The 25,625-nt window shown below is 36.8% G+C and overlaps 1 protein-coding gene and 1 non-coding gene across 2 annotated transcripts in view; both read left to right on the forward strand.

The window, feature by feature from the left end:
- The window catches only part of C10H11orf65 (chromosome 10 C11orf65 homolog), a 77,865-nt gene extending 55,271 nt beyond the window's left edge, over positions 1 to 22,594 (forward strand). The window contains exons 7-9 of the mRNA XM_041772550.1: positions 13,675 to 13,845; positions 20,066 to 20,121; positions 22,443 to 22,594. Of these exons, the coding sequence (XP_041628484.1) occupies positions 13,675 to 13,845; positions 20,066 to 20,121; positions 22,443 to 22,594 (379 nt within the window). The remainder of the gene's footprint in view (positions 1 to 13,674; positions 13,846 to 20,065; positions 20,122 to 22,442) is intronic.
- On the forward strand, positions 20,452 to 20,524 carry TRNAR-UCU. The gene has a single exon. It is a non-coding gene; the product is annotated as a tRNA-Arg (tRNA).
- Positions 22,595 to 25,625: the final 3,031 nt, after the last annotated feature.

Below are 25,625 nucleotides of genomic sequence, written 5' to 3' on the forward strand. Positions count from 1 at the left end.
TCTCAGCACCCAATACTCTAACCTGCATGGATTACACTGAAAGTCATTCTGGACCTAACAAATGTTAAAAGCAAGCCAAAAAAATCAGATTGTTCACAAGTTTACTTCACTGCATGCCCAGGACAAATCCCCCAAATATTTAAATGAATACAAAAACTCCACTATCCCAAATTATATAAAATTCACAATGTCTACCATATAGCAGTCAATACCAGGCATGCAAAGAAACAGGAAAATAGATGCCATATGAGAAGAAAAATTAATCAGTAGCAACAGACACACAAAAAATCTTTTAAAAATGAAAGTGAAAGAAAAACTCTTCAGACAAATAAAAGCTGATTTCTCTCATCATAGTAGACCAGCACTGCAAGAAATTTTTCTGGCAGGAGAAAAATGATTCTAGGTAGAAATCTGGATCTATACAAGGAATGAAGAATTCCCAAAGTGGTAATAATGTAAATAAATATAAAGGACTTCTATTCTTACTCCTTAAATCTCTTTAGAGGATAACTACTGAACTATACACTTAAAAACACATATGATAGGGAACCCTGGGTAGTGAAGCGGTTTAGCGCCTGCCTTTGGCCCAGGGCGTGTTCCTGGAGACCCGGGATCGAATCCCACATTGGGCTCCCAGTGCATAGAGCCTGCTTCTCCCTCTGCCTGTGTCTCTGCCTCTGTGTGTGTGTGTGTGACTATCATAAATAAATTAAAAAATTAAAAACAAATAAATAAAAACAGATATAAATTTTATGTTACACAGTTTTTTCACAATTTTGAAAAGATAGATATTAAAACTCTAAAGGAGTGAGTTGATATTAATATTGTCAATCCAATTCTATCTAAGTTTTTTCATTCCACAATTGCACTTCTTTTCACTTATATTGAAAATCTTCAAGTAAAATACAATTGCTTTTTTTTTACATTACAAATAAATTGCTCCAAAAATAACAAAATAATATCAATACATATGTTGCAATTACTGAATAAAGTTCAGTAATTGAATAAAATTTTTTAAGTAAATTTGCTGTTTAAAGCAGAAATGCTGACAATATATTTTGACATTTATAAACTTAGAACAGTACAAAAGTAAAATGTGTTATGACAATATAAAGGTTGGGAGAGGTGAAATGGAAGTGTATTGCTAGAAGGTCCTTATTCTACTTATAAACTGGTATAATATTGCTTAAAGGTAGACTGTGATTGTTAAAAACCCTAACGAACTGTGAAATCAGTAATAACAAGAACAAAGGTGTAAATATAATAATTTAATTGTGGAAATAAAATAGCCTCATTAAAAAAAACATCAATCCAAAAGAAGGGTGAAAAAGAGGAAAGGAAACCAAGAAGAGAGGGGACAAATAGAAAGCAAATAGCATGATGAAAACTAAAATCAATCATATCAATAATAATATTAAATGTAAGTAGTCTAAGTACCCCAAATAAAAGCAGATGTTGACAGCCTGGATAAAAAAGCCACACATAAGAACGTAACAATCTTAAATATGTGTTTACCTAATAACAGAGCTTCAAAATACATGAAACAAAACTGTACTACTGTACTGAAAAGACAGATAGATAAAACCAAAATTATAATCAGAGATTTCAAAACCCTTTTACTAGTAATTGATAGAACTAGTGGACAGTAAGTTAGTAAAGATAGAGAAGTCTTGAGCTCAACTATCAATCAATGGGATATAATTAGCATTAATAGAACACTGGCCTCAACAATAGAAAACACATCCCTTTCAAGTATATGTGAAATATCCATCAAGATACATTATATTCTGGGTCATAGAACAAACATCCACAAATTTGAAAGAGTTAAAATCATACAAAGAAAGTTCTTTGATCACAATGGAATTAAAAAGTAATAATAGAGTAAAATTAATAAAAGAAAAATTTCTGGGAAACCTCCAAATATTTGGATCTTAAACAGAATACCTCTATATAATCTATGAGTTAAAGAAGTCATGAGGGAAATTTGAAAATACCTCTGATTTAATGAAAATGAAAATAAAACATAAAAATTTGAGGATGCAGCTAAAGTAGTACTTACAGAGAAATTTATAGTATTCAATACTTGTATTTAAAAAGAAAGATCTCAAATCAGTAATCTAACCTTCCAACATAATAATCAGTAAAAGAAGAGCAAATTAAACCCAAAGCAAGTAGAAGGAAGGAAATGATAACAGTAGAAAATAGTAATATTGCAAATAGAAAACCATTGGAGAAAATGAATAAAATCAAAAGTTGTTTCCTTTGAAAAGAACAATACAATTTATAAACCTCTAAATAAAAATTTAAGAAGAGAACATAAGCAATCCAGAAAAGAAATAAAAAGCAGGATATTACTACCGACCCTACAGACAATATAAATATGAATCATTTAATGCCCACAAATTTGAAAAATTAGGTGGAAGAAAAATTCACTGTGAGGCATATACCAAAATTCAAAAATGAACAAAAATAACATAAATAGGTCTATTAAAGAAATTGAATTTTTAAATTCAATTATATTTAGTTGAACTATTAAATTATTAAATTAAAAATTCCACAAAGAATACTGCAGGCCTAGATGAATTTCTTAGTGAATTCTAGTAAGCATTTAAGAAAGACAATACAAATTCTACATATTTTCAGAAATAGAGGGGACTATGTCCCAACAATATCTATAAAGTATTACCCAATATAAAAACCACTTGAGGCTTATAAAAAACAATATTACAAGGAAATAACCAATATCTTAGGAACATATATACAGATAGTAAATAACATCATGAACAAATGGTGTTTATCCAAGGAGTACATGGATGGCTTAACATTTGGAAATCAGGCAATGCAATTTACCATCTAACAGACTTACAAACAAAGTTGGATATAACCATCTCAATACATGCAGAAAAAATACTACAAAAATCCAACAACCATTTGTTTTGAAAACTCTTGTTCAACTAGGAATAGAAAAGAACCTCCTCCGCCTGATAAAAGAACATCTACAAAAAACCTTCAGCTAAGATTATACTTAAAGGTGAAAGACTGAATGCTTTCTCTCTAAGGATAGGATATCTGTTCTCACCACTTCTTCACAACACTGGACTTGAGATCCTAGTCAGTACAATAAGGAAAGAAAGAAGGATGAGGGAGACACTGAAATTGGAAAGGAGGCTCTAAAAGATTCTTTATTCACAGTTGACATGATTGACTAGGTACAGAATCCTAAACAACCTACAAAAAACTTACTGGAACTACTAAGTGAGTTTGTCAAGGTGTGGAATCTTGCCATATTCCAGCAAGAAATAGTAGGAAATTGAATTTTTAAAAATACATTTACAGGGATCCCTGGGTGGCGCAGCGGTTTAGCGCCTGCCTTTGGCCCAGGGCGCGATCCTGGAGACCTGGGATCGAATCCCACATTGGGTTCCCGGTGCCTGGAGCCTGCTTCTCCCTCTGCCTGTGTCTCTGCCTCTCTCTCTATCTCTCTGTGACTATCATAAATAAATACAAAAAAAAAAAGAAAATAAAATAAAAATACATTTACAGTAACATCAGAAAAATTAAATACCTCAGTGTAAATTGAAGAAAAAAGTCTGTATGACCTGTCCACTAAAAACTGCAAACACTGCTAAGAGAACTTAAAGAAGACTCAAATACCTGATGAGATATAGGTTGGTCATGGATCAGAAGTCTCCATATTGATAAGAAGTCCATTGTCTCCAAATTGATCTCTACATTCAATTCAGTTACAATCAAAAGTTACAACAGAATTTTTGAGGAAATTGACAAGTTGATTTGAAAATGTATATGGAAATGCATAGGAAGTAGATTAGCCAAAACAATTTTGGAAACAAAATTTGAGAACTTTTACTACTTGATTCTAAGATTTTTATAAGGCTACTATACTGAAGACATTGTGTTATTAGCATAAAGATAGACATATAGATGAATGGAACAAAATAGAGAATTGAGAAATAGATACACATGAATACTGGTAAGGTTTAACACAGGTGCCTAGGCAATATAATTGGAAAATGATGTTCTTTTCAGCAAAGTGGGTATTCAAATGCAGAAAATTGAACTTTGATCCTCATCTCACAACATATATATAAAGTTTTATATCTCGAAAGAGGTCACATATCTAAACATAAATGCTAAAACTATAAAATACCTACAAGTAAGCAAAGAAGACAATCTTAGAGACCTTGGTTCTGGCAAAAATTTCTTAAATAGGACACAGAAGGCATGACATATAAAGTTGTTAAATTGCAGCTCATTCAAGTTAAAAGCTTTTGTTCTTTGAAAGATACTATTTAAAAAAAGACAAGCTACATGGATGTTAAATAACTGGAATTTAAGTAAGTAAAATCTTGAGGAAAAGAAAGACAAGCCACGGACAGGAAGAAAACATTATATATATATATATATATATATATATAGATATAGATATAGATATAGATATAGATATATAATTATTAAAGTCTTGTATCTAGAATATTAAAAACCCTCAAACCTCAATAATAAGACAACCTTCAAAGCAAAAGATTTGAACACTCTTATCATTGAAGATACATGGATAGCAAATGAGCACAAGTGAAGTAATGACTATCATCATTAGTTATTAGGGAAATGCAAACTAAAACTTTAATAACTTAACACTGTATGTGCACAGGAATGGTTCAGTCTGCCATACTAATTGTTGGCACAGCTATGGAGTGAATGCAAACTGCTACATCCACTTCGAGAACCAGTTTGACAGTTTTCTTACGAATTAACATACACCTACTATTCATCCCAGGCACTCTACTCCTAGGTATGTACCCAAGATAATAAAAACACGTCCACAGAAAGATTGTGTATGAGTGTTCTATTTGTAATAGCCAAAACCCAGAAAGAACCCAATGTCCATCAACCCAAATGTCACTGGATAAACAAATTGTTGTTATTTACACAAAGGAATACTACTCAGCAATATGAAGGAATGAACTTTTGAATCACATAGCAACATGGATAAATCTCAAAGTAACAATGCTGAGTGAATGAAACCAGTCAACAAAGAGTTCATACTGTATGATTTCATTTACATAAAATGCTAGAAAATTTGAATACATCTAGAAAGATATAAAGCAGATCACTAGCTGTCTGGAGATGAGGGTAAGGGGATGAAGGGAGAAAGGAATGACAAAGGGGCACCAGGAACTTTGGAGGGAGATGGTTATGTTCATTTTTTTTTTTACTGTAGTGATGATTTCACAGGTGTATACTTATGTCAAAACTCTTCAAGTCGTTCTGTTTAAATGTGTGTGTTTACTGTACATCAGTTATACCTCACCTCAGTAAAGTTGTAAAACCTTTTGTGACTCCCTCCCTCACCCGTTTTCTCCACCCCCCAACCCCTCTGCCTTGGACAGTCACCAATCTGTTTATCTGTGAACTTGTGTATTTTTATATTCCATGTATAAGTGAGATCATAGGGTATTTATCTTGCTCTGTCTGACTTATTTTATCAGATCATGCTCTCAAGCTCCATTCACGTCGTTGCAAATTGCAAGACTTCATTGTTTTATGGCTTCATTGTTTTATTCTTGTGTGTGTGTATCACATTTTCTTTATGCATTTATCCACTGATTTTTATACAAGAACACATGCAGACATTCAGAAGATCTCCATTAAGTAGTTCTTCATGTCTTATACTTATGGGGTGAGTTGGGGGCAACCCAGGAACCAGCTGTAAGGGTCGTAGGCTTATAGTGCCTGCAATGCAGCCAAATGCTTAATACTTTCGCAGGTCTTATGCACTAAGGGAAATGCATGAGTGGGGAAGAAGTGGATCCCAGAGACCTGGGATGGGGACATGTGGGCAGGCTGAGAATCTTAAACTTCAAACTCCTCTGTTGGTGGAGGAAATCCTTCTTCCCTGTTTTGAGGGAACCAGGCCTCCTCTGCATAAAAGCTTTTCAGTGACTACACCTGGCATAGATACTGGATGTGCTGGTGCTGATTGTTCTTAGCATCCTCCCACAAACATCGCCCATTGCCTCCAGCCCATGGTGAGGGTTCTGTCTCTGAGCCCAGACAGAGAGCTACCGGTCTACTCCAGGAGGAGATTGCTTATAAATCCGAAGACTTACAGGAATTTACCAATCCCTATTAATAGGAGCCTCAGAAACATGCATGAGAGTGGAATTTTAGGTTGTAGATCATAGGCTCAATGGGTTAAATTTACTGACAACGACCACATTCATCTAGAATTGTGAATTTAATGTGTTGGCTTGAGTACCCAGAAGTGATGTTAAATATAAGTCTGTCTGGTTGGCTAATCAAAGCCTGAACTCTAACAAAGTACAAAATCCCTGAACTGCTCTAGTATACTATGGAAAAAGGATTTGTGAAATCTCAGGGGAATACATATGTTTGTTCCTTTTACATGCAATCTATTCAGCTGTCCACTAGCTGTCACTCTAGGAGGTCCTAGAAGATATAGTTTTCATCAAGGGATTAGTAAATGAGAGGAGTTCATCAAGAACTCTGTGGTGGCTTTTATTGAGTGGAGATGACAGTGGGGAAAGCTGTGGTGGAATTGGTTCCTTTAGTGCACCAGGAATAACGGATCTTTGAAGTGATAGAGGTCAAGTGGTGTCACAAATCACAACCAAGCTTCCAGAGTGCTTCCTTTAATGCAGCAAGTCAACACAGCCCCTGGCCCCGGAATGCTGCTATTGACTTAACAAATATTCTTTTCCATCTCAACCAGTAAGCAAAAAGAGAAGCAGTTTGCATTTACACGGAAAGAAGAGGATGTACGTTTCCATCTTACTCTTAGAGCTACGTCAGCAATCCTGCTCTTTTCCCTCGGGGCTTGCACATCTCAGTTCCCATAGACCATCATGACTCTCCATGACACTAACCAGATGCAGTGAGCAAAAAATAACTCCCTGGATGACTTACTAAGACAAATGCACACCAGAAGGAAAGAGATACATTTTGCAAAATGTTAAGGGTTTGCCACATAACTAAAGCTTACAGACATTTTGGGATATCCATTCTAAAGTTAGAGACAAGTATCAACACCTTGTAATGTCTGTCTTGAAAGCACACAGCACTTAGAGGGCCTCTCTAGATTTAGGAAGTAAAACATGCCACGTTGGGGTATGCTCCTCCAACCTATTTTCGAGGTAATCTAATGAGGCTACCAGACTCCAGTGGGGCATGGTGTAAGAATGAACATGGTAGCAGGTCCACAGTTGATAAAGGTCCTCCCACTTGGCCTTTAGGACCAAGCAGACCCTACAGTATTGGACAGATAGTGAAATACTGTATGGAGCCTCTTGTAAAAAGAAGATCTCAGCACAGAGGGTTTAGGGGGTAAGGTAATGCCCTTTTCTGCCAACAACTATTTTACATTTGAAAATCAGTTCTTGTTCCGCTTCTAAGCCCTGGTAGAGACTGGATGTTTGGCAGTAGGATTCAAGTGCTCCGTGATTATGAACTGACTTGGGTTTTATCTAATCCAATGAACCATAGAACTGAGTATACAGCATCATCTCAGTACAAAATAGATGACGTACATATGAGAATGGATCTGAGAAAGTCCAGAAGGCTTCAGTAAGCTGTATGAGAAGGTGGCTCAAATTATTTCAACACCTGCATATGCTGTATTGGCTCTGCTGCATCTCCAAGCCTTTGACCTCATAGGTAAGCTAACAGATGGAGAATACATTAGGTCTGATCCACCATGGATCTGCACAGGATTCTGGCAATATCCAAATATGGTCAGTCACTATATTACAATGCCTCGATAGGCCCAAAGAATGGTCAAAGGTATCTTCCCAGTGAGTACAACCAGTTTTCTACTTTGTATAGAAAGGAGGTATAGCTTGAGATAAGGATCTTATTAACTGTGGGCAGTAACCAAAAGCTTTTCAGCTGATTGGGTACTTGGATGGAATTAAATGGGAAAATTGGTGATTAGGTCTGGGGACAGGTATGCTCAGAATGGGCATAGAGTGTCTTTGTGTCTTTGTGAATGTCTTCCAAAGGGCTAAAGAGGCAGAAAACTAAGTATTCAGATGGAAAAGACGATCCATCCTGTGATGTCAGGTTTTTTTACCTGGCTACATCAAGTGGTCGCTCAGTGGAGCCATGTACAAAGTAGCCATGGGTACAGGGATGGAGGCTACATATAGACTCATAAATATGGTCTTTTCCTCACTGAGATTGTTCAGGTTATACAGTCACAGCTAACTGTACAGCAAAGGTCATTGCTTTGCCTCCGACGGTGACATGTCCTGGCTATGTGGTGTCAGGGTGATTATATTGAACCCTTCCCATAAACAAGTGGCATCTCTTTGTGTTTGCAGAGATAAACAGATATTCTGGGTGTGTATTTTGTTTCTCCACTTGCATTACCTTTGTCAGCAATAGCATTTATTACAGAAGCCGTAATCATCATTTCATTCCATACAACATTGCCTCCATGTAAAGGAAGTGTAATAGGCTCAGAACAACAAAATACACTCACCATATGTGCCATCACCTAGGAACAGCTAGCATTGACAAGAGTGGTTGTATGATTTCCTGAAGCTCAGGCACAGCAGTGGTGGAGAGATACCTGGTAATAAGCCCAAATGAACATGAATAATAAGTTTTATTTCTTTTTTTCCTTTCCTCTGTTTACTCTCAAAACAATCTTCATCCATAACTGAGCTAATTACACAGACAGTACCACCTCAAATTCTACTGGTCTAACACTGATTTCTTATATTCCTCATCATAAAAATTGTTTCTTTTTCCATATTCCTCTTGGCCTCAGATTATGACACCATCTTTCTCCCTTCATCCAAGTCAGAAATGTAGGGGTTATCCTTGACTTCCTACCTTTCATAAGCTCCCATATGTCATCTGTTTTAAAGTTCTGCTAATTTTGTGTTCAAAGACTCTCCCACATCTGGCACGTCCCTCCCTTCCCAACTGCAGGTTCTCAATGCTCTCATCTCTACTTCACGGGCAGAGTACTTCTACTTAGTCTCTTTGTCTCTAATCTTTTTCCATTTCTGCGTAAACACTGAGGCTGTCTCGAAAACAAATTAAATCACCTCCTTACCTGAAACACGTCAGTGGCTCCATCCCACATGATAGTTCCCCTCCCTAGGTTACTCTTTTCTGGGTCAATTCCATGGCCACAAGGTTTTCATCTTTTGATAGTTAGCTCAAACATCCCTTTCTTAAGCCTTCCCTGACTTAACTAAGCACAGGCACTTTTTTTGGATACCCTCATTGATGTTTTATATACTTGGCTGTCACACTTTTGCAAATCTCTGCATGTTTGTCCACCATCTCCACTATACTTTGAGCTCCTAAACAACAGGGACCCTGATCTGGTTATCAGCACAGGGCTGGAGACATAGTAGATGCTTAATGAATACATGTTATTTGTTGAATGAGCTGAGTCACTAAATGGCTGGATGTTGTAAGGCTGCAGGGGATGAATAAGAAATGTTATTTTGTGTGCTTTGTTTGCTGATGGCATCCTCTATCTGAATTTTGCTGACAATCAGCAGGGAACAAAATCAATAAAATTTTGATATTTTTTTTACCTCTCTTTTAATTAAACAAAATTTGATTTTTACATTCCCTTCCTATGCCCTACAGATATTAGCTCTTCTTGACTTCTTTTCCAGTTTAAACTTTGATTCTTGCTAGGTCTTTTACATTTTAACTTCTCTCCCTGTTGGTATATTCAGAAGAACATTTTTATAGTGATTTTTTCTCTAAATTTTCTATCTTAGAATATGAGATTATTTAAAAATGGATATATTACAACATTATCTCTAAAGCCAAACTAGGTTTTTGGGTTTTTTTTAAGATTTTATTTATGTATTAGAGACACACAGAGAGACAGACAGACAGACAGACAGAGGGAGAAGCAGGCTCCATGCAGGAAGCCCAATGTGGGACTCGACCCCGGGACTCCAGGATCATGCCCTGGGCTGAAGGCGGCGCTAAACCGCTAAGCCATCGGGGCTGCCCAAGTTTTTGTTTTAAATATCACTCTTTTTTTTTTTCATTTTTTTTTTTTTATAAAACAAGTTATGATTATTATAATGTGATCTGTATTTCGGGTTTCTGTTCTATTTGAAACTCTGTTCTACTTGCTAACGAATTGTTGCTTGATTACTGTTATAGCCCACTTAACTATAAATAGTGACCGATATTTAAAGAGTTTAAAACAAATTATTGGAATAAGTTTTACAGTTCTCTTTTTTTTATTTTTTATTTATTTATGATAGTCACAGAAAGAGAGAGAGAGAGAGAGGCAGAGACACAGGCAGAGGGAGAAGCAGGCTCCATGCACCCGGAGCCCAATGCGGGACTCGATCCTGAGTCTCCAGGATCGCGCCCTGGGCCAAAGGCAGGCGGCAAACCGCTGCGCCACCCAGGGATCCCTACAGTTCTCTTTATTTTTTTTTTTTTTATTTTTTTTTAAATTTTATTTATTTATGATAGTCATACAGAGAGAAAGAGAGAGAGGTAGAGACACAGGCAGAGGGAGAAGCAGGCTCCATGCGCCGGGAGCCTGATGTGGGATTCGATCCCGGGTCTCCAGGATCGCGCCCTGGGCCAAAGGCAGGCGCCAAACCGCTGCGCCACCCAGGGATCCCCCTACAGTTCTCTTTAAAACAAGTCCTCTTTCCTTATATCCTTGATGAGAACAAAAATAAACTGTTGTAAATCACTGTTGTCAAGGAAAAATAAATATCCAGGTTTCCATATCTAATCACAAGTATATATTTTGGGAGGCAAAATGTAGAACTCATAAAAAATGTGCTCAACCTTAGTTTCTGATTTTTAAATGCATTTTTGTTGTGGCATGAGCATTAGTTAATAAACCTGGGCCACTGGGTATTATCACTCACTCATTCATTCAGTGCATTTTTTTTTTTTTTTTTTTGCGTGCCTATTATGTTCAGGGAATATGGAGCAGAAAGCTACAATTTCTGCAAAGGAATCCCCACCTCTGTACACAATGCATTGCAAGTGGTGGACACTTGATAAATATTTATTATATAAGTAAGTCAATGAAAAACTATGGGAAAATTGTGAAATTATCCTTTCTTATAATTTGTGCTCTTACCAACCTACAGAATGGAAGAAGATATTTGCAAATGACCTATCAGATAAAGGGCTAGTATCCAAGATCTATGAAGAACTTCTTAAACTCAACAGCAAAGAAACAAACAATCCAATCATGAAATGGGCAAAAGACACGAACAGAAATTTCACCAAAGAAGACATAGACGTAGCCAACAAGCACATGAGAAAATGTTCTGCATCACTTACCATCAGGGAAATACAAATCAAAACCACAATGAGATACCAGCTCACACCAGTGAGACTGGTGAAAATTAACAAGACAGGAAACAACAAATGTTGGAGAGGATGTGCAGGAAGGGGAACCCTCTTGTGTGGTTGGTGGGAATGTGAACTGTACAGTCACTCTGGAAAACTGTGTGGAGGTTCCTCAAAGAATTATAAATAGATCTGCCCTACCACCCAGCAATTGCACTGCTGGGGATTTACCCCAAAGATACAGATGCAGTGAACCGGCAGGACACCTGCACCCCAATGGTTCAGCAGCAATGTCCACAATAGCCAAACTGTGGAAGGAGCCTCGGTGCCCATCAAAAGATGAATGGAGAAAGAAGATGTGGTCTATGTATACAATGGAATATTACTCAGCCATCAGAAACAACAAATACCCACCATTTGCTTCAATGTGGATGGAACTGGAGGGTATTATGCTGAGTGAAGTCAATCGGAAAAGGACAAACATTATATGGTCTCATTCATTTGGGGAATGTAAAAAATAGTGAAAGGGATTAAAGGGAAAAGAGAAAATGAGTGGGAAATCTCAGAGAGGGAGACAGAACATGAGAGACTCCTAACTCTGGGAAACAAACAAGGGGCGGTGGAAAGGAGGTGGGTGGGGGGATGGGGTGACTAGGTGATGGGCACTGAGGGGGGCACTTGATGGGATGAGCACTGGGTGTTAGGTATATGTTGGCAAATTGAACTCCAATAAAAAAAAATACAAAAAAACCCACAACAATTTGTGCTCTTACTAACCAATATAAATCAAAAGGCATTTTCCTGCCTCTGTGAAAATAGCTCTCATGGGTCGTTATCTATTTAAAGTTTGAAAAAGCAGAAACTTCATGAAGGCAGAGACATATCTTGTCACTGCCCTACCCCTTATTGTCCAGGAATTTGCAAGCCTTCTTTTACTGAATGCTTCCTATGTGCCATCGTTCTGAATGCTTTATAAGGACTTATTCTTCTAAACCTCTCAAGAATGCTGAGGAGTATTATGAGTACCATTTTAAGATAATCTGAAGCCCCAAAACACTAGGTTATTTGGCAAAGGTCATAGAGCTAGTAAATCACAGAAACAAGACTCAAGGCCAGGTAGCTGGAAATCAGTCCTACCTAGCTCCATGCTACCACTGAGCCGCTTCCTACTCACTGTTGAATTAATAAGTGAAAACGGCTTCAGAGTAGGTTAACTTTTAAAATGGAATACCAGGGGCACCTGTGTGGCTCAGGCAGTGAAGCGTCTGCCTTCAGCCTAGGTCATGATCTCAGGTCCTGGGATCATGCCCTGCATTGGGCTCCTGGCCAGCAGAGAGCCTCTGCTCTCCGTCCGCTGCTCCCAATGTGCTTGTGCTCTCTCTCTGTCAAATAAACAAATCTTTTAAAAAACAAAAATTTTTTAAAAAAATGGAATACCACTGTAGTGTAGGTCTTAAAATGAAAAACCAAAGAAAAATCCTATTTTCTAATGTTCTTGTAAGGACAGCTAACTTGTCTTTAGTCACTTAGCTCATGTTGGTGGATGCATTCATATATGTGCTCACACTAACATGACACAGAACAGTGCTGCCAAAGAAGTCTGGACTGGGAGTCAGATTTGAATATGGGCTCTGACATCTGTTTACTACCTACATGATCTTGAACAATTTCTTAACTTCTCCAGCTCTCAATTTCCTCACCCATAAAATGGGAATAAAAATAGCTGTCACAAATGGCTGTGTCTTTTTAGAGAGAATTAAACAAGATAAGGTATGAAAAGTACCTGACACAAAAAAAGATGTTACCGTATCTTCCTTTTGCCTTCCCTCCCCTTTCCTCTTCTTACCTACTATTAGCCACGTGACCTTGTTTTCTGGGACTTAATCTCTCTCCTGTAAGACAGGAGGGCTAGTCATCTGGTCTCCAAGATCCTTTAAGACTCTGTAATTCTGTGATTTGGTGATTTAATAAGTTGGTTTTTCATTGTATCATTACAGTGCAATGTACTTACAGGTGGTTTTGAAACGAGGCTTCACCAGTTAGCATGGTTAAGTTTCTTCCTTCCTTTTCCTTTTCCTTTTCTTTTCCTTTCCTTCTTTCTTTTCTTTTTCTTTTCATTTTTTTTTCCCCAAAAGATCCCATGACATAGAACTTGGTTTGGATGTATTTGAGTTAAATAGGGTAAAAACTTGGTGCAATATGTAAATAGTTTCACAGCTACTATATATATATATATATATATATATATATATATATATATATGAACTGCATTTCCTAGTAATCACCTGTTTCACAAGATTTATGTCTCCTTTCCTTTCCTCTGTTTAGGTACTATGCAGGAAGCCTACAGGCTAAGTCAACAAATCCTAAAACTCTAGATTTAATTCACACAGCAACCCAGGGGCTCATGAGATCAGTCGAAGGCAGTGGAATAGATGCTGTGATGGAATGGGAAGTGGATGAAGTGCTAAACTGGACAAATGCACTGAACTTTGATGAGTAAATGCATTCTGCTTTTACTGGGGAGCAAGGGAAGCCCTCCTGTACATTTCTAATGTTCCCACCCCCATGTCTTGGGCCCACAAACATAATCCTAAAAAAAAAAAACAAAAAAAAAAAAAACAAATGAGTATTGTTTGTCTAGAAAAAAAGAATAAATGAGGGAAGAATATTAAAAGATGATATAAAAGTAGAAAAAAATAAGATTTAAGGATTTTTTAATTGAAGTGTAATTAACATACAGTGATGTATGAGTTGAAGGTCTATAATACACTGATTCAACAATTCTGTACATAGCTCAGTGCTCACCATGATAGGTATAGGCACTATCTGTCACCATACAACTTTACTACAATATTATTGATTGGGTTTCTGATACTGTACTTTTCACCTCTGTGACTTATTTATTTTATAATGGAAAATTTGTACCTCTTAATCCCCTTTATATATTTCAGCCATCCTGCCACCCACCCACCCCTTTGACAGCCATCAGTTCTGTATATTTAGAATCTGTTTTTTGGTTTGTTCATTTGTTTTGTTTCTTAGATTCCACACACAGTGAAATCCTTTGACATTTGTCTTTCTCTGTCTGACTTATTTCACCTAATGAGGTGACTATATTTCACCTCATTATACCCTCTAGTTCCATCAATATTTTCACATGTTAAGGGTTCATTCTTTTTAATGACTGAAAAATATTCCACTATTATATATATATATATATCACATCTTTTTTTATCCATTCTTTAGCAAATAGACACATGGGCTGCTTCCATATCATGGCTACTGTAAATAATGCTGCAATAAACATACATATCTTTTCGAATTAGTATATTCGTTTCTTTCAGTAAATACCCAGTAGTGGAATTACTCGATCATATGGTATTTCTTTTTTTAAATTTTTTTGAGAAATCTTTATACTGTTTTCCATAGTGGCTGCATCAGTTTGCATTCCCACTGAAAATGCACGAGGGATTCCTTTTCTCCACATCCTCACCAACACTTGCTATTTCTTGTCTTTTTGATTTTAGTTATTCTGACAGATATGAGGTGATATCTTATTGTGGTTTTGGTTTGCATTTCCCTGATGAGTGGTGTTGAGCATCTTTTCATGTGTCTGTTGGCCATTTTGATGCCTTTTATTTCTTGTCTGATTGCTGTAGGATTTCTAGTACTATGTTGAATAAAAGTGGTGAAAGTGAACATTCTTATCTTGTTCCTGATTTTAGAAGAAAAGCTCTCAGTTTTTCACCATTGTTAGCTATGGGTTTATCATATATAGCCTTTATTATCTTGAGGTATGTTCTCTCTCAACCTACTTTGTTGAGAGTTTTTATCATGAATGATGTATTTTGTCAAATGCTTTTTAAAAAATTGAGAGGATTGTATGGCTTTTCTCCTTCTTCTTGTTAACATGATGTATCACATTGATTGATTTGCAAAAATTGAGCCACCCTTGCATCCCTGGACTAAATCCCACTTGATTGTGGTGGATGATACTTTTAATGTATTATTGAATTCAGTTTGTAAATATTTTGTTGAGGATTTTTGCATTTATGTCATCAAGTAGATTGGCCTATAGTTGGGGTTTTTTTTCTGTAGTGTTTGACTGGTTTGGTATCAGGGTAATGCTGGCTTCATAGAATGAATTTGGAAGTTTTCCTTTCTCTTCTATTTTTTGGAACAGTTTGAGAAGAATAGGTATTAATTCTCTTTTAAATGTTTGGTAGAATTCACGTGTGAAGCCAGCTAATCCTGGACTTGTGTTTGTTGGGAGTTTTTTGATTACTGATTCAATTTCATTCCTAATGATTGACCTGTTCATATTTTTCTATTTCTTCCTCATTCAGTTTTGGAAGATCATACATTTCTAGGAATTTGTTCATTTCTTCTGGGTTGTCCAATTTGTTGGCATATAATTTTACATAATATTCTCTTGTAAACTTTTGTATTTTTTTTAAAAAGATTTTATCCATTGGGATCCCTGGGTGGCGCAGCAGTATGGCACCTGCCTTTGGCCCAGGGTGCGATCCTGGAGACCCGGGATCGAGTCCCACATCGGGCTCCCGGTGCATGGAGCCTGCTTCTCCCTCTGCCTGTGTCTCTGCCTCTCTCTCTCACACACACTGTGTGCCTATCATAAATAAATAAAATAAGATAAAATAAAAATTAAAAAAAAGATTCTATCCATTTATTCATGACAGAGAGAGAGAGGCAAAGACACAGGCAGAGGGAGAGGGAGAGAAGCAGGCTCCATGCAGGGAGAATGACATGGGACTTGATCCTGGGTCTCCAGGATCATGCCCTGGGCTGAAGGCGGCACCAAACTGCTGAGCCACCCGGGGTACCCAAACTTTTGTATTTTTGTGGTGTTGCTTGTAGTTTCTCCAAAATAATTTCTGATTTTATTCTCTTTTCTTTCTTGATAAGTCTAGCTAAAGGTTTATTACTTTTGTTGATCTTTTCAAAGAGCCTTCTCTTGGTTTCATTAATCCTTTCTATTGTTCTTTTAGTCCCTATATTAATTTATTTCCTCTCCAATCTTATTATTTTTCTCCTTCTACTGACTTGAGGCTTAGATTTTCTTTTTTTTAGCTCCTTAGGTATAAAGTGGGGTTATTTGTTTGAGATTTTTCTTGTTTCTTGAATTAAGGTGTGTTTTTATTATGTTTCCGTCTTAGAACTGCTGCTGCTGTATTCCAGTGATTTTGGACTGTTGTGCTTTCATTTTCATTTGTCTCCATGTATTTTTTCTTTGATTTCTTTGTTGACTCATTGGTTGTTTGGTAACATATTGTTTAGCTTCCAAGTGTTTGTGATTTTTTCCAGGGTGGTTTTTTTTTTTTTTTTTAATTTGAGTTTCATACTGTTGTCATCAGAAACGGTGCTTGATATGATTTCAATCTTCTTTAAAATTATTGACACTTGTTTTCTGGCCTAACAGCTGATGTATCTTAGAGAATGTTCCATGTGCACTTGACTATGTATTCTGCTGTATTTGGATGAAATTCTCTTTATATATCGGTTAGGTTCATCTGGTCTAGTATGTTGCTCAAAGCCACTGTTTTCTTATAGATTTTCTGTTTAGGTAATCTAACCATTGACAGTGTCAAAATCCCCTAGTATTATGTTATAACCATCTATTTCTCCCTTTATATCTGTCAGCATTTGCTAGGTGCTTCTATGTTGGGTGCAGAGGTATTTACAATTGTTATATCCTCTTGTTGGATTGATCCCTTCATCATTATATAATGCCATTCTTTGTCTCTTACTACTGTCTTTGTTTTAAAGTCTGTTATAAATTTTGCAGTCCTGGCTTTTTTCTCCACTTCCATTTGCATGGTTCCATGCCTTCACCTTCAGTCTGTATGTTTCTTCATTTTGAAGTGATCTCTTATAGGCAGCATATAGATGGGTCTTGTTTTTGTTTGTTTGTTTGTTTGTTTTTTATCCATTCTGTTATCCTGTGTCTTTTGATTGGAGCATTTAGTCAATTTACATTTGAAGTAACTATTGATAGGTATGCACTTATTGCCGTTTTGTTAATTTTTTTTCTGGTTGTTTTTGTAGTTCTTTTCTGTTCTTTTCTTGTTCTCTTGCTTTCTTCCCTTGTGGTTTGAGCTATGCTTATATTCTAAGTTGAGTACTGGTCAACAAAAGTTTCAAAGGAATCCAGCATGATTATTTGAGAATATTTAAGTAACTTACTGAGCTCAAGCTATTGATTATCTTAGGCAAGATCAAGCTTGCAAAGACTTTCGCCTACTAATGGCAGACATTAGGTGTAAGCACCTTTTCCACAGTGTAATTATGGTCTCCACCGGAGACCTCTGTTAGATCTTCATGGCTATCTGGATATTTGCAACTGTCTTAATGACACTCTGTTGAGAATTTCAGAGTCTGATATTTTTCCCTTCAGGAAGATTGGTAGCCACTAAAATCTGTGGACAGGTTTCAATAGTCCGACCTTTAAAATGACATAAATGTGTTGAACATTGATGTTCAGTGATACAAACCAGTTTCTTCCCAAAAAACTTGTGTGCTAGCTCCTTGTGTGGCAGATGGACACTCCACTGGGAACAATCATGCATATCTTCTGATGGAATATCAACTGAGAATAATATTGTTATTAATTTGAAGAATAAATAGAGCCAACTTAACTTTTGGACTCAAGGATACTGAGGAGTACCATTGCCCTTCTGTGGTATCCAGAGATATACTGCTACAGGCGTTTAGAATGTAAAACAATCCTTGCATTGCCATGATTGAATAACCCACATGATGGCTACTATGACAGCTGCTGACATTTATCCTGCTGGATTTCAGGGTCATATTCTCTGTCAAGATGGATGTTACTCCCAGAGTCTTCATATTTTTCAAACTGCAAGTGAATTTTGACATAACCTGTTCAGTGGTCAGCTGCTGGATTATCTTAGTTGCCTGATATTCTGTGAATCCTGTTAGTGAGAGCTCTTTGCCTATGTGTGTTACAGGCAATTTCTATGTCTGAAGCTGTTCCTTTGATATCTAAGACATGTAGTTATGTGGCCTTTCTGGCCAGGGAATTTTCCTAGGCCATTAAGGTGTTAAATTTATACTTTTGAGAGATTCACCATAGGTTCCATATATACATTATTCTGAAAATGTCCAAAAATATCTTAGTGAGAAAGACAGATCAGGTCTATGATATAAGCAGCATGGTATTGCTTTCATTAGATTGTTGCTTGTATTTGTAAAACTTAGATTTCTTATTGATTACAGCTGGTATGTTCACTGACAATTTTTTTATGCAATCAAATAAGTTCATGTCCTAATCTCAGGTAGAACAGTGTTAGTGATTAGCCTTAAATATGGTGTATGTTTGTGCCCAGACTGTCAGGTCATAAGATACAATTGACTGAAGGTCCTTTATATTGGTTTCTTGAAAATGGAATGAAAAACTTTCAGTATATAAATCCAAGGAAGCAGAATGATTGACATCCAATACTTCATAGGGCTCCTCTGAGGAGAGCAACCACTGAGGACAGAATTTGCCCAAATTTAAAGTCAAGCCAGACTGAATTGTCTACTATGAGATTCTGGAGGGGGTTTACACCATCTGATGTTTTCCTACATCTTTTTCATGTGGCAATGATCCAGCAGCATCCCATTTAAAGCTGTAGAATAAAGTTCTTGGAGCACCAATAGGTAGTAGTAACAAGAAGGAGCCAACTTAGATACAATACTTTGTTTTAATTAAATGGTGTTGGATAATATACACCTTCCTATAACAACAAAAAATCCAGAAACACACAGTCAACAAAAGTAAAAACAATTCACAAGGAATAAATAAATACTTGAAAAATGATAGCATTTTCTGAATTACATGATTCAGAATTCTCACTTTTTTCTCTGTCACGTCCATTGTCAGCACCTTTTGGAACCAACTCCTTATTTGATTTCTTGGGTGCAGCCAACACCTTACCTGATTTCAAAGAGGCTTGGGGAAAGGGATGAAATAGGATGTCACAGGAAACCTGCCTCTTTAAGTCTCCACCTCAGCTTTGTAGCTCATCAGGCCTTACCTTCCCTATTTTACCTCTTTTTGGGCTTCCTTTGTCTCCCTGATTCAGTCTCTGTTTAGGAAACAGAGGTGGCAGCCCTAAAATCATGCTCTATTTAAATGTAATTTTTTATATTTATCAGACATGTCAAAGATAGCACCATTGCTCTAATATAATCATAAAGCATACACTTTAAATTTCCATTGATATGTCAGAGACCATAAGTCCAACAATCAAGAACCAAGGAGAAAGTGTTTTATTGTGGTAGTTTTCCCTCACTTTTTCCCTCCCAGAGAATTTCCTGTTTGTAATTTTAATTTAGAAGTTAGCTGAGATCTTAGTATGCATTCAACTGAGGACATGATGTTGCAGGAATGAAACAGCATAAAATGAGAAGAGGTATGCTGGAGGGAGATCAGAGGGCACAAATATGATAGAAGGCACCATTTTTATTCCTCCTCCAATTCCTTGTCCTAGAGGTTGCTTTAGATACATGAGAGCTAGTTGGAGATGGAGAAGTCATGAGAATTAAACATTTGGACCTATGAATTTGTCACCATCAATCCAAGATTTCATAGAGAAAGTGGAATTTTAGGAGTAGTCTAACATGTACTAATGAATCAATTTATTACTAATACGTTGATTTAATTTAATGAATGCCCATATAATGTGCTTAGGTATATTGCCAACTGGAAGGAAATTGCTACAAGCAACTCTTCAGCTAACTTCACAAGTAGGTGATTTTTAGCAATACTTTTATGGGAAGTCCTTGTGAACAAAAATGACACATTTCACACATGTGCACATTTCTAAGCACCTAACATTTCAGCAGCCTGCATAGTATGTAGACATAAATGAATTTGCTAAGTCATTTTTACCTTGATATGTAAGTCTGTTATTTGGAAATAGAGGAAAATTTTCTGTCTTATTTATGTTGGATAAGATGGTTTTAAAAATTAATCCTCCTTTTGAAAAGTTACTTCTCTCATGGTTTCAGTAATTATTTTTAATGAGCAAACTTTACTTGGCAAAATAAATGCCTCAAAATATTAGAAATAAGGGCACCTAGCTGGCTCAGTTGTTAGAGTATGTGATTTCTGATCACAAGGTCGTGAGTTCAAGCCCCACATTGGGCATGTACAGCCTACTTTTTAAAAAGTGGGGTTTTTTTCATGTTAGAAATATTTTTTTTAGGTTCTATGCCACTTGTCCTGCCAGTGGCCCACAGTACTGAGAAGCTGAAAGTGATAGCATGTTGAGGAAGCATATTCTCATGTCCTAGAAATTTCAAAAATTCTAATATAGCTCAAGCCTAATTATGGTTATTGTATAATTTGAGTGTATGGGTTCTGTCCTGTGATCATCACTGAGAGGCAGTAAAATGGAGAGTTTACATTTGTGGAGTGTTGATTCAGACTGCATGGTTTTGAATTTTGGCTGTGTGATATTGGAGAAATTACTGGCTCAGTTTCCTCATCTGTAAAATTAGAATAACAGTAGTACCCAGCTCATAGGTTATTGTGAGGTAATAAGAGATGATACATGTGAATAGCTGAGAATAGTGCCTAGCAATAACATGTCCTCATAAATGTTAGCTGTCATTTGCCTTAACCTGTCTGCTTATCCCAACTCACGGCCACCCCAACAGTCCATGTGTCCATTATGCTTCTCCAGCACCTCCAAACTGACAATCATCCAAAGCACTCCCCACACAATAGATAGTGATCTTTTACAGATTTAAATCAGTACAGTGAAAACATTTACTTAACAAACTCTTTTTAAGGAATTACTATGTGGAAGTGCTGTCTTAAAGTGCTTTATAAAATTAATTCCTTTAATTTTCAGAACAACTCAAGGAGACAAGGTTCATTTTATAGATAAGCAAACAAAGAAATACCAAATTACTTGCTCAAGGTCATATAGTCACTTCTTGCCAGGGATAGGATTTGAATGGAGGCAGGCTAGCTTTAGAAACCACACTCCTAAAGATGAATACCTCTGCTGTTTCTGATAGTTTTCTACTGCACTTGGGATATAGTCCTAACTTAATCATGGCCTCCTGGCTCTGGCTCTGGCTCCCCTTCCACCCTTATCATATCAGGCTTTCCCCCTCATTCAGAACCCTGTCTCACCAGCCTCTTGCCTATTCCTCAGAAATGTTCTGTGGTTTCCACTTGAGGGGTTTAATGGAGTTTATGGCCTTCTAGAGAACAGTTTTAGATCTACCTTCACCTGACAGAGGGGTTTGGTGTTTGATATGAATCCCCAACTTGTAGCACGTAGTAGGTTCTCAATTGCAGATAAAAGAATATAAAGGAATGACAAGTACAAAAATTGAAGCAGAGAATGTAAATACTGAGTTAAGAGATTACTGTGAGAAAAAGGAAAGTTATAGCATGGCAATTGGAAGGGACATAATATCAAGTGAAAACTATTTTAAGTAGTGGAGATTTGCACTGTCAGGGCAGTCAGTGGAAGGTGACACACTGAGATATTTCGCCATGGGAGAAGAGGAAAGACTGTGTGCCATTTCTCCAAGAAACACGAGGAAATCAAATCTAGAGATTTGAAGCTTTTACCTCTAGGGAGAGAAAAGGCTTCTCTTCATTTGTAAATAAAGAACTGTTAGCTAATAATTATGGAGCACCAGCTAAGTGCCAAACTAATAAAATGTTAGGTTCTATACAGGCACCCTCACACTTAATTCTCATAGAAATTGTGAGCTGTGTATGTGCCAGTATTATCCCCATTTTACAGATGAGGACATTGAGAGGTTAGGTAACCTGCCCCAGATTATACAGCTACTTAGTAGTAGATCAAACCTTAGACCCAGGTTCTGCAAAGCCTTTTGTAGAGATGGACAATGATGGTAGTGAAAAGTAGATGAATAAGAAATTTGCAACATTTATGGCTAAGGAGGATATAAAGGTATCTGTTCTAAGAGTGGTAAGAAGGAATGTAGAAGAGACCTTGCCTGGTACGTAGAGGCATATTGAATGAGTCTATACCTTATCATATCCAACATCTTTCTAAACATTTGTCATTTCTCTCTAGGTTTCACACTTGAGCAAGCACAGAAAAAAAGATATGACTATGCAGATATGTCAGAGGAGAAAATGGGAACACCAGAAGATACTTTATATGGAAATATTTTTAAAAAACCAAATTATACTAGACTAACGCCTGATTCCACTTATGGAATATAAATATAAAGTACTCTACTTTTCTGAGCTATAATCCTTCAAGCCCTGATTCTATTGGTCATAGCCAAGAGTTAGCTTATTCTGACCAGAATGACTTATAAATTCTTGGCACAGAATCTATGTAGCTCAATTAAGTAAAGAAGCCTAAAGAGAAATAGGACATTGGACTGAATACAATGGTCATGGAAAATGTAGAAATTACTCCTTGTATTCTAACAATCCTGCTTAAATAAATACATTTAGGTACAAAAAAAAACCTCTTTAGGTTGATTTTTCTTCTTTATTTGAAGCATTCTTTATTTGTGCAATCATGTCAGGCAGAGCTCTTTTTTCAATTAAAAAAAAAGGGAAAGGGGTAATGTAACAAGTTCTCCTTTTATCAGGAAAGCCAAAGCCCTACCAGAAGGCCCAGCCCTTGTCACTTTTGGCATCCTTGCAATGAAACTGGGTTGCAGGGGGACCCTTAGCTAAAGAAGCTAGAAAAGCAAAAATCTGTATTTCAGCTTCCACAGAGGGAGGAGTAGAGCTGCGGAGGTACTTGCCAGGTCTCCCACACTCTAAATTTGAATTACTCTATGTTCCCATAAGCATCCTTTGCTACTACTCATCATCACACTTTCTACACTGTATCTTTAAATAATCTGTCTATAATCCTAATAGACTAGAGGCTTATACCCTCAAATATTTAAAAAAAACAACAACCCAGCACTCAGAAAACCTATATATTTAAGGAAAAAAACAGATTTATTGAGATATAATTTACATGAACATTTTCCCATTTTGAGTGTTCTGTTTGAGTTTAGACAAATGTATACACTCATGTAAATATAACATTCAAGACATAATTTATTTCCATCACCCTAAATTGGGCATTTTTGTAGTCAATCCACTCACTTCACCCAAACGCCCTGGAACCACTGATCTTTCAATTACTACAGTTCTGCCTTTGCTAGAATGTCATATAAATGGAATCATTCTATATGTAGTCTTTTTTTGGTTTAGCTTATTTCATTTTAGCATAATGCTTTTGAGATTCAACCTTCTTGTCACCTTTTTTTTTTTTTTAAGATTTTATTTATTTATTCATGAAAGACAGAGAGAGAGAGGCAGAGACACAGGCAGAGGGAGAAGCAGGCTCCATGCGAGAAGCCTGACATGGGACTTGATCCCGGGTCTCCAGGATCACGCCCTGGGCTGAAGGCAGGCGCTAAACTGCTGAGCCACCCAGGGATTCCCCTTCTTGTCACTTCTATCAGTAGTTCATTCCTTTTTTAATGATTATCATTCAGTTGTATGGCCATCCCATAGTTTGTTTCTCCATTACCAATTGATGGACATTGGATTGTTTCCAGTTTGGGATCATTATGAACGAAACTGCTGTGAACATTTATGTTGGAGTCTTTGTGGGGACATATGTTTTCATTTCTCTTGGGAAATACCTGGGAGGGGAATATAAGGCAAACAATTTTATAAGAATTAGTTTTTCCTTTTTAAAAATATTTATTATTGAAGTACAATTGACATACAATGTTATACTAGTTTCAGGAACACAAGATACTGATTTGACGATTCTATCAGTGTATAGAATGCTCACCAATACCCATTGCTCACCATGATAAGTGTAGTAACCATCCAACGTTATTATGATATTATTGACTATATTTCCTATGCTGTAGTTTTCATATCCTTGACTTATTTATTTTATAACTGGAAGTTTGTGCACCTTAATCCACTTCATCTATTTTGACCAACCCCCACCCCCACATTCACCTCCCATCTGGCAACCACCAGTTTGTTCTCTGTATTTAAACTGTTTATTTTAGGGGATCCCTGGGTGGCTTAGCGGTTGAGGGCCTGCCTTTGACCCAGGGCGGATCCTGGAGTCCCGGGATCCTGGAGTCCCTGGATCGAGTCCCACGTCGGGCTCCCTGAATGGAGCCTGCTTCTCCCTCTGCTTGTGTCTCTGCTTCTCTCTCTGTCTCTCTGTGTCTATCATGAATAAATAAATAAAATCTTTTTTTTTTTTTTTTTTTTTTTTTTAAAAGGATTCTTTTTTTTTTTTTTTAATTTTTCTTTATTTATGATAGTCACACAGAGAGAGAGGGAGAGAGGCAGAGACACAGGCAGAGGGAGAAGCAGGCTCCATGCACCGGGAGCCCGATGTGGGATTCGATCCCGGGTCTCCGGGATCGCGCCCTGGGCCAAAGGCAGGCGCCAAACCGCTGCGCCACCCAGGGATCCCAAATAAAATCTTTAAATAAACTATTTTGTTTGTTTTACAGTTTTGTGATTCCACATATAAGTGAAATTATATGTTGTTTGACTTATTTCACTTAGCATAATACTCTCAGTGTCCAACCATGTTGTCACAAATGGCAAGATTCCTTTTTATGCCCAAGTAATATTTGTTTTTGTGTCTGTTTATCACATTTTGTTATTGTAAATAATGCTGCAATAAACAGCATATATCCCCATGCAATAAACACATTTCTTTTCAAATTAATGTTTTTGTTTTCTTTGAGTAAATAGCAATAGAATTACTGGATCATATGATAATTCTATTTTTAATTTTTTGAAGAACCTCCATACTGTTTTCTACAGTGGCTGTACCAGTTGACATTCCCACTAAGAATGCCCGACGGTTCCCTTTTCTCCACATCCTTGTCAACACATTATTTCTTACCTTTTTAATCCTAGCTGTTCTGACAGGGGTAAGGAAGGTGCTATCTCATTGTGGTTTTGATTTATAGTTCCCTGATGATTAGTTATTGAATATCATTTTATATGTCTGTTAGCCATCTGTATGTTTTCTTTGGAAAAATGTCTTTTAGGTCTTGTGTCCATTTTAAAATCAGATTATGTTTTTGGTGTTGAGTTGTATAAGTACTTTATGTATTTTGGATATTAATCCTTTAGCATATCATTCGCAAATATCTTCTTCCATTCAGATTTGCCTTTTTGTTTTGTTGATAGTTTCCTTTCCTGTGCTTTTTGTTTTGCTGTAGTCCCAGTAATTTATTCTTGCTTTTGTTTC

The sequence above is a fragment of the Vulpes lagopus genome, chromosome 10 (genome assembly GCF_018345385.1).
Source record: "Vulpes lagopus strain Blue_001 chromosome 10, ASM1834538v1, whole genome shotgun sequence".
NCBI lineage: Eukaryota > Metazoa > Chordata > Mammalia > Carnivora > Canidae > Vulpes > Vulpes lagopus.